The sequence below is a fragment of the Salvia miltiorrhiza genome, chromosome 1 (genome assembly GCF_028751815.1).
Source record: "Salvia miltiorrhiza cultivar Shanhuang (shh) chromosome 1, IMPLAD_Smil_shh, whole genome shotgun sequence".
Taxonomy (NCBI): Eukaryota; Viridiplantae; Streptophyta; class Magnoliopsida; order Lamiales; family Lamiaceae; genus Salvia; species Salvia miltiorrhiza.
Genome location: NC_080387.1, coordinates 50,902,023 through 50,912,215, shown reverse-complemented (window position 1 = coordinate 50,912,215; position 10,193 = coordinate 50,902,023). Strand labels below are relative to the sequence as shown.

General features: G+C 40.0%; 1 protein-coding gene across 4 annotated transcripts; it reads left to right on the top strand.

The window, feature by feature from the left end:
• The first annotated feature begins 1,317 nt into the window (after positions 1 to 1,317).
• On the top strand, positions 1,318 to 8,720 carry LOC130990919 (putative late blight resistance protein homolog R1B-17). Of its 4 annotated transcripts, none has more exons than XM_057915158.1 (3): positions 1,318 to 3,439; positions 3,793 to 3,846; positions 3,955 to 4,550. In XM_057915158.1, the coding sequence occupies exons 1-2, from the start codon at positions 1,330 to 1,332 to the stop codon at positions 3,837 to 3,839; spliced, it is 2,157 nt and encodes a 718-aa protein (XP_057771141.1). In that variant the 5' UTR covers positions 1,318 to 1,329; the 3' UTR covers positions 3,840 to 3,846; positions 3,955 to 4,550. The 4 variants fall into 4 exon arrangements, 3 of the variants coding, with proteins under 3 accessions (XP_057771141.1, XP_057771136.1, XP_057771133.1); XM_057915153.1 differs by lacking the exon at positions 3,955 to 4,550 and adding an exon at positions 5,132 to 7,716 and having other exon boundaries at positions 3,379 to 3,439; XR_009090979.1 differs by lacking the exons at positions 1,318 to 3,439; positions 3,793 to 3,846 and adding exons at positions 7,770 to 7,830; positions 8,549 to 8,720 and having other exon boundaries at positions 4,001 to 7,681.
• Positions 8,721 to 10,193: the final 1,473 nt, after the last annotated feature.

The following is a 10,193-nucleotide window of genomic DNA, read 5'->3' as shown; positions in this document are numbered from 1 at the left end:
AGAGCACAAAACACAACAAAGGTTACAGGTGTACTACTGTAAGCCTCGTATCAGTCAAGCTATCCAGGCTACCACGCACGAGAAGACACTTTAAAGTGAATTCAGACGGACTGGACCGTAAGCTTAGACCAACGGTGAGCTTTTGAATGCTCTTGAGGTTACAGGAGATAACACAAGAACACAGACAGAGAAGAACAGCAAGCGGAAGCAAACAAGAGAGCAGGATCGCAAGATACCAAAAAATAAGAAAATAAAAGCAGCACCTTGACCAAGCCTAAAACTAGGAGCTAGGGTTGCAGCCGATTTACCAGAGCCGACTTCCCAGGTAGGGGAAGAGTCGGTCTTACCAAAACCTTGCTCGTCGGGAGCGAATCGGCGCAGCCAAAGGGCGGCGGGGTGAGAGAGATGTGTTCGGGGGGAGCCCCGGCAAGGTCCCCGTGGCTCTGATACCACTGTTGGGTATCTTCGCCTTGCCGGGATTACTCCTCTTGTTTCCCGAACCTCCGGTCCGTCTCACTTCGTGCTCAAGCACTTCTTCTTCTCCTCCTGTTCTTCTCTTCTCAGTTCCTCCTTCCCTCTGTCAGATCTGCACAAAAAAGGGCAAGCAAGGAGTAACAAGATACAAGAAAGTAAAGAAAAGAAATAAAGAAGTAAAAGTTCAGAGAAGGGGAAAAGGTGTCCTCGGGACACAGGGGGCTCAGATTTTCCCCCTTAAACTCAGCAACCCTTCCGGCAGCTGAATGATCAACGGCGAGGTAAGGACAATGGAGCAGCTTTACAGATCTCAACAGAGCAACCAACAACAGGAGCCAAGGTCAGAACTCCGGCAGCTCAGATCTTCTCAGGTAATCACCAAACAGGGCTCCGATGGTCAGGAAAAACCCGGTGATACCTCCACCCACGTCTGGGAATCCCGTATTATCAAGGAGTTTAACCACAAAGGAATAGCAGAGCCTTTCAGTCCTTGATAATCCGTATTCCCGGCATGAGAAAGCATCAGAGATTTAAAGGGAAGAGGGAGGAGCTGGACAGCAGTAATGGAGATGGAGGAACCGAGGGGATGGGCGGTGGAGCGGCGGAGAAGATGGAGAGTCAGGGGGAGAGAGGGATTAGGGTTTGGGAGAGAGAGCGGCGCTGAGTGAAAGTGAGAGAGAGAGAGAAGCGGGAGTAATATATCCGGGGTGTGAGTGGGCTAGGGTTAAGGGGATGGGCTGGGATGGGAGATTGGGCTCGGTTCTGGGCCCTGAAGTTGGCCCAGACCCAAAAAGAAAAAGAAAGGGAGAAGGGAATGAGAAAATGGGCCAACCTCACAGATCATCATCTTCTCCCATGGCGCAGATGGTGGGAGTTGATGATGTCAAGCTTCAAATGATGGATAAGCTCACCAACAATTGCCTTGATCTCCAAATCATTCCTATTGTAGGAATGGGTGGCACGGGTAAGACCACTCTTGCTAGAAACATTTATCAAGAACGTCTTATTATGGAGCATTTCGACATTTGTGCTTGGACTACAATCTCTCAAGAATATAACATTAGAGATCTTTTGGCAGAAGTTCTTGCTCAATTAATTGCTGAAAAAGTTAATCAGGATTTAAATGAGCATGAATTAGGAGGAAGGTTGTATAAACATTTATATGGTAGAAGATACCTAATTATAATGGATGATATGTGGAGCATCGAGGCATGGGATAGAGTTAGGAATTATTTTCCAAATAACAACAATGGTAGCAGAATAGTCGTAACAACTAGGCTATCAAATCTAGCTTCTACGTTACCCAACTCTGATAGCATTCGGACCGAACTTTTGGACGAGGCTAATAGTTGGGAGCTCCTCTCCAAAACCGTGTTTGGCGAAAAAAAATGCCCACTTGAATTGGAGCAAGTTGGGAAGAAAATAGGAAAAAGTTGCAGAGGACTTCCATTGTCAATTGTTGTGGTCGGAGGGCTCTTGGCCAAGTCTGAACACACTACAGAATATTGGGAATACATAGAGGAAAACCTAAATTCAATAGTGAATTTAGAGGATGATGAACGTTGCTTGAAATTACTACACTTGAGCTATAAGCAGCTGCCGATTTATCTAAAGCCATGTTTTCTCTATATGGGAACTTTTCCCGAAGATGCCTCAATTAGCACGGCATGGCTCATGAAGCTATGGGTTGCCGAAGGATTTCTAAAACCGGTAACGGGGAAAAGCTTGGAAGAGGTAGCACAAGAGTATTTCAAAGACCTTTGTGATAGAAATCTCGTTTTGATTCATAAAATAGGGATAATGGGAAACATTAAACACTGCAAAATTCATGACTTGTTGAGAGATCTGTGCTTGAGGGAAGCTCAGAAGGAAAGATTCTACACTCCTCCGCGCTTCTTCGCCATTCCCGCAACAAAGGAGGAAGCTGCGCAGCCGGTGTCGCGAGCTCGTTCCGCGATACGGGGCTTCACCGGAGCGCCGCCACCACCACACACTTCAAGATTGCTAAGGGTGTATCGAGACACCAACTCCTCCCCTTCCCTAGAAAACAGCCTCGAGTTCGTCAACCTGCGCCTGGTCGGCCCGATCTCCCTCGCGAACCACGAGCTCGAGTCCCCGATCTATCGGTTTTGGAACCTGCAAACGCTGAGCATCGCCGGAGGTGGCGTTGTGCCGATTGAAATATGGTTCATGCCTCAGATTAGGCATGTCCGGTGCCGAGGCCTCCGTCTCTCAGATCCTCCTATTGTCGATGATGTGGACGAGGTTGTGTTGGGAGACCTACACACGCTAGAGATACGAGATTTCAGGTGCAGCGAAGAGGTGGTTAAGAGAATTCCCAACATCAAGAAACTGGTAATATTTTGTTCCAAACTCGACGAGAGGTCGCGGCTCGACAACTTAGCCTCACTGCAGAAACTCCAGACCTTGCACTGCGAGTTTGATTTTGACAGGCCGCAATCGCTGCAGAGCCTCAGCTTCCCTCATTCGATCAAGAATCTGTGGATAGAATTGAGCTCCGTTTCAAGTTGGCAAGAAATAATGGAAAAGATAGGTACTCTGCCGCTTCTTGAGAAGCTCAAACTTTATAATGGGAGCTTCGAAGATGGCGAGTGGGACACAGTGGAAGGCCAATTCCGCAGCCTAAAATTCCTGGAAATTGTGGGCTCTGATCTAGAAGTAATGAGGATCGAGAGCTCCCACTTTCCATGCCTTGAGCACCTCATTCTTAGAAAATTAAAACGTTTATACGACATTCCTTTAGAGGTTGCGGAAATTTCGACGCTTCGATTGATTTTCTTGGAGTGTTACGAGGCTGCTGCCCTAGTTTGTCTTAAAAAGATTGTGGATGAGCAAGAGGAGTTATTTGGGGAAGTAGGCGTTAAAATGGTAGCTAATGTTAAACGAGGACGCGTGGGTGCTCATCGGGAGCGTTGGTCGAGCCCCCACATCGATACGCAGCAAGGTAAAATCGATTTCACATATTCTACTTTCATGATAGTATATCAATTACAATCTAATCATGCAAACTAAACGCTTCATTAATTATGTCTTATCACTCATATCAAACTCCTAATTACTAGGATCATCACATTAACAGAGAGATAGTAATGCTTGAATGAGATAAATATAAGAATAAATCATACTTTTATTTTGATTTTTCAAGTAATTTAGTAAAGTTATCGATGTCGACAACAATTTCTAAGGAATTAGAATTCAAAAAATAAATATTTAAAAAATGGGGATATGGACAGTGATATATCAATCATCTAAATTAAACATATGTGTGCATCTTTGGCTAATATATGAAACGCGCAGGCAGAGTATGGATGCAGCAGCGCACAGAGTATAGTAAATGGGGTTGATTCATTGGTAATTTGTTTCTTTCTTCTCAATTTTCATTTCCTTTCAATTTAATTAATAAGTACCATTTATTGTCATAATGAAAAAGGTTTGATAAACTTGATTTGTTTTTATCAGTTCAAAAGAGAGAGCAAAAACCTTAATCAGTTCAATCATTTCATCCAACACTTTCCGGGCCTAAATTCAAGTGTGAGAGGATTCTTTCTTCTTCATTCTTCAGGACCCCATCAATGCTTTCAGACTTGTTCAACAGGATCTCTTTAACACTGCTCTCGTGTTCGTGCAAGCTCTTAATCTAGTTTGAAATAATTTCTTGATGTACAACAGAAAAATCAAGCTGTGAAAACTATGAGGGCGAGGCTAAGAAAATATTGACTCTGCAAATTCTTAAAATTAGACCTTGATGGCTCCATACTGGGAAGTACCTTGACTAGTTGCTTTGCTTAACTAGTCAAGCTACCCAGGAGGAGAATTGGAGCGAGGGAAGCCCTCGTTGTCACGAGTGCCAAATCAAGATTGAGTTCTTGGTCCGGAGGACTACAAGTACTCCGGATTGAGGTGTTTTTAAGAGCTTAAAACAAGAGTTTGAAAACCCTAAAAGGGCTTCACTCAAGCGAATGTTAAGTGAAATTACGACATCAGTTACAAAGTGTAGTAGTAAAACATATACACAATCTATTGATTTTTTGCAATTGGAATGACGTTGAATTTTTACAGTGACTGGAATTATGATGTGGATTCCACATAGATTTTATGTTAATTTCCATGTAGATTTTGTTATTTTCTTTTGTATTTTTGATAGTTTCTGTTAAATCACTCACAATCACCTTTCTCAAGCATTTCATTAAACATTTTCTGGGCATCAATTATTTTTTGGGGGATAACGAAATTATTTGAAGATGATAATATATGAATGGATAATATTCTCCTATCCCTTTCTCTTTCTTAGACCGACACATGTTCAGGCTTTTCTTTAAAGTAATGTATGCTAGCTGTAAAAAGGAACGATAAAGTTTCCAATAATTGAGTTCTGTACCAAAAAAGGTTTCCAATAATTGAGTTGGATTATTAGGAATATATCACTAAATGATGAACCCCACATCGTCTACTCCAGAAGTTTGTGGAAAAGGGAAAATAATTAATTCTACAATGTCCCTTTCTACAATCATCAATATATGGCTAAAAGTTGAGAATTCAGAACCACGGTCTCATCTTCTTCATTAATACTGCTCTCATATTTTGCTCTTCTCTCTGCAACTCCAAAGAATTAATACAACCATGGCGGCTTATGCAGCTCTGGTTTCTGTTATGCATATCATAGATAACCTTCAACTTCATCCTCGCCCTCCTATTTCTCTCCACACTAAACAAGTTGAGTCTCTCACTCAAAAGGTTACTTTCCTTCAAGAATTTCTCGAAGGCTACAACCCTCATCTTGGCTACAGCACAGAAGCGGACTCTTTGGAGAGTCGCATTGCAGATGCAGCTTATGCAGCCGAAGACGTCATTGAATCTCATATTGTGGATCAGATCACAAATGGTGCGGAGAAGATAAGCTCCGATGGCTTGTATGAAGCTCTAGAGAAGGTGATACAAGACATGGCTTTGATCGAAAAAGAGGCCATGGGAGTTGAACATCAGCTGCACAGAAACTCAACGCCTTCCGATTCCCAGAGATCTTCTTCCAATGCGCTGAACAGCAGCATGGTGGGAGTCGAGGATGTCAAGCTTCAAATGATGGATATGCTCACTTCCAATAGTCAGGATCTCCTAATCATCCCCATTGTAGGAATGGGCGGGACAGGTAAGACTACTCTTGCTAGAAATATTTATCAAGAGCGTCTTACTACCGAGCATTTTGATATTTGTGCTTGGGCTACAATCTCTCAAGAATATAGCGTTCGAGAAATTTATGCAGAAGTTCTTGGCGTTGATCACAATTTGAGTGAGCTTGAATTAGGAGAAAAATTGCATAAACATTTGTATGGTAGAAGATATCTTATTGTAATGGATGATATGTGGAGCATTGATGCATGGGATAGAGTGAGGAATCATTTCCCGGATATCAAAAATGGTAGTAGAATAGTCGTAACAACTAGGCTATCAAATTTGGCTTATAATTTACCCGGCTCCGATAACCTTGAGATGGGACTTTTGAGTGAGGCTAATAGTTGGGACCTTCTCTCCAAAACTGTGTTTGGGGAAGAAGGTTGTCCTCTTGAATTGGAGGAAATCGGGAAAAAGATTGGGAAAAGTTGCAAAGGACTTCCACTATCAATCACTGTAGTTGGAGGACTTTTGGCCAAGTCCGAACATACGAGGGAATTTTGGGAATATATAGAGGAAAACTTAAATGCAATTGTGAATTTAGAGGATAACGAGCGTTGCTTGAAAATCTTACACTTAAGCTATAAGCAATTGCCCGTTTATTTGAAGCCATGTTTTCTTTATATGGGAATCTTTCCCGAAGATGTGGTGATTGCTGCTGCAAGGGTGGTTAGGTTATGGGTCGATGAAGGATTTTTAAAACCAGTAAGTGGGAAAAGCTCGGAAGAGATAGGAAAAGGGTATTTAAAAGACCTTGTGCAAAGAAATCTCATATTAGTTCATGAGATAGGGAGTATTGGAAGCATTAAAAAATGCAAAATGCATGACTTGTTGAGAGACTTCTGCTTGAGAGAAGCTCAGAAAGAAAGGTTTTACACTGTGGTCGGAAGATCACCTATTCCAAACACCCGACGCAGCATTGTTATTCCCAGCACATCAATGGAGGAAGCCTCACATGCCCTGCATTCAATGCCACAAGCTCGTTCTCTGATATGGGGTCTCAAAGAAAAACCACCTTCGCTGAGTTTGAGATTGCTAAGGATTTTTGAATCTACCAACTCTTGCCCTTATCAAGAAACTATGCTTCAGTTGGTTAATTTGCGGCGTGTTGCTGGCATCTCTATCAGAGAGGAGAGCTTAGTTTCTTCAATCCATCGATTTTGGAATCTAGAAACTCTGATCATTGAAGGAGACGGCTCAAAGTATGCTTTGCCAGCTGAGGTTTGGTGCATGCCTCAAATTAGACATATCCACTTCAAAAATGTCCATCTCCTGGATCCTGATACTAGCCGTGTTGATGATGCTGATATCATCTTACGAAACTTGCTCAGCTTAAAGAATATAACGAATTTCAGGTGCAGCGATGATGTGGTTAAGAGAATTCCCAATATCAAGAAACTGGGAATAAATTATACTGAAGTCGATGAGAGGTTGCATACCGACAATCTAGTTTGTTTGGAGAAACTCGAGTCCTTGAAGTGCAGATTTCCTACCTTGAAGCGTGATTCTCTGGAGAGCATCAACTTCCCTCATTCGCTCAAGAAGTTGAAACTACGATTGTGGTACTCCCCGTTTTGGCAAGACATCTTGGAAAAGATAGGTAGTTTGCCCCATCTTGAGAAACTGAAGCTGGATTCAGGCAGATTTGAAGGACGTAAGTGGGAAACAGTTGAAGGGCAGTTCCGCAGTCTAAAATTCTTGGAAATTTCCCGCTCTAATCTTGTAGAATGGACCATGGAAAGCTCCCACTTTCCACGCCTTGAGCAGCTTGTTCTTAGAAGATTACAGAATTTGTACGAGATCCCTTTAGATATTGCAGAAATACCCACACTTGGATTGATTTACTTTGTATTTGGCCACACTCATGCTCTCTATTCTCTCAAAAGGATAGTAGAATTACAAGATGAATTATATGGGAAAGTAGACCTTCAAGTCCTACTCAGACTTAAAGGTTACGCCTTTGAAACCGATGCCGAACTGGAGTGTAGAAAAAGTCCCTACATTCGATTGGAATACGGTACACACGTCCAATTTTGATATTAATATTCTTGGCTAATCTATCAAGCTTTTTTTTCATAAAATTAATTCTTGGCTAATCTATGAAGGGCGTAGGTAGAGCATGGAGGAGGCACGCCACGATAGAGTATATTGGAACAAATGATGTCGGTAATGTGTCTTCTCTTTTCTCATTTTCAATTCCTTTCAAATTTATTAATATTTACACTTTTTTTGTTGGAATATAAAGTAAATATTTGATGGACATACTATTTTTATTTATTTGATATGTGATTGTGGACGTCTGCACGACTGATTTGTTTTTATTCACACCTCCATTTAATCAACCATTTTGTGCGAAGGAATGCTACTCTAGATTTCTCTACACTTGCACATTTCTAACTTCTTCTTGAACCATTCTTCTAGTCATTTCTTTGTATTCTAGATATTTTGTTTGCTATTTAGTTATTTTTTATACAATAAAATCTTCTCTTTTAGCTTTATAAATCAAATTTTATATATTTCCTTCAACACATTGTCCTTTTTATAGCTGGTATGTTATGTTTCGTAATTGGATGGGTATTAATTAATGTTGCAGATATTTGGGATATTAGACCATTGTATTACATTTGAAATGACGATGTGATAGTTTAGTTGCATGTTTTAGGCTGTGAATAATTAAATGAAAATGAGTCCAAATGAGTTTGTATATAGTACCTCATATATGCATTTTGTAATATAAATGATAACAAGAAAAAAGAAAATAGACGTCTTTAATAACCATCTCATACATTGTGTTACATTGTGACAAGCTGGAAAATAAGGTAGAAGCAGAAATTGTTTTTATTTTTGGTTTTATTTATTTATATTATTTGGTTGATTGATGCAGGTGCAGAATTTTACCGGGGAGCACAGTAAACCAGAGCTTGATTTAGTGATGATCTATTTTATTTACATTTGGCTTCTTGTTTGTTCATATTTCTATTGGTATAATGGTATTGTTGTCGAACAAGTAATTTTATAGGTTTATGAATTTTATTTAGAGACTTCATTTTAAATTAGGCTCTTGTTCTTGTATTTTCTTTTGTTATTGGATTAGTTTTTTTGACGAAAAACTGATGAAATTTTATTAAGGACAAGAAACATGCATGGAATATGGAGATAACCCTCCACAAATTGTGGGGTTCATTTCAAACATGCAGTTAATCCACATCTCTCGTAGCTCTAGCTAAACAATTAATGAGCTATAACATTTTGATTCGAATCTAACATGCTTTATAATCTTCAAATCCCGCATCAATCTTAGTTTCATGTGGCAGCCAGAAGCAAGAACTCCGAGCTCGGACATATCTTCTTCCCGTGAGCAAACCGCATCGCATGCCAACTTGCAATATGTATCCAACAATCCATTGCCAAGGCCTAACTCTTTAATCCATGAGAGAGCTTCCTTAATTCCCAGAGTCGTCTCACCTTCTGTCGCCCTTAGCGGTCCATGGAACCTCATTAATGGTTTTGCAGAAATAAAGCCTCCTCTATAGTTACGGATGCTGATTTCCACTCCCAACAAAATTTTAAGCACCTAAATTCATAAATAAATCATATAACTCCCATCCTGATCAAATGTTTAAAATATTAACAAATAGCCCTAATAACTTCATCAGTATAGCCTCCAACAAAATTTTAAGAACGTGATTTTGTAGAAGTCTTACGAAGAAGAACATCAACATAATTAAAGAAGAACAAAGTTCAACGTCTTCTTCGATTCGCTTATCCTGTGGTTTGAAGATATTTTGCTTTCTAAGATGCAAAATCTAAATGAGTTATGAATGTATAAATTTTTCATTCCCGATGAATTTAGTATAAAATTTAGTTAGAAGATAAATATATTTGACCTACCACTACATGCATAACAAATAAATAATTTTTATATTAACAGTAAAGAAGAGTTAGTTGACAAGAGAAATTGAAAAGAGATTAAGATACATTGTCATAATCTTATCTTCTCAATCTCAAAATGGTGGAAGAAAAGCTAAATTAAGAATTGGTTGTGAGCATAGTGGGATATATAATTAAGTTTCCTAAGATTGACTCAATGCCCGTACTGGGATTGGTACTAAAAAAATTGGTTGTCCATTTATATTGCAAGGAGTGAAACTAAAAAATAATGATGATTGGATTGTGAAAGTTATATGTGAGTGCCCCAGCATCGGTGCAAGGCTTGTGCAAGTGCCCGCTCCACGAACCTTGTTGTGGATGCTCTGACATGCATGTCACATTTACGTGTTTAATTTTGCATTTACCATACATTATGGCCTTCTAAAAATAGGAAACTGCAAAGAATAGCTGGAGAAATTGTGTAAAACTTTTAAAAGACACCCATGAAAGTGAAAGCAATTTCGAATGAATTAACTCAAGATTTTTCTGCCCAAAGATCAGGGCCGGCCCTGACATTCCGGGGGCCCTAGGCGAAAACGAAAAAAGGGGCCCTTATAAAAATGAAAATTTGAGATTTTTTTATATGTTATTTTTTTCTT

What these genes read in the sequence shown, in the direction of transcription:
- LOC130990919 (XM_057915150.1), top strand. Translation starts at nt 5,116, where the DNA reads ATGGCGGCTTATGCAGCTCTGGTTTCTGTTATGCATATCATAGATAAC.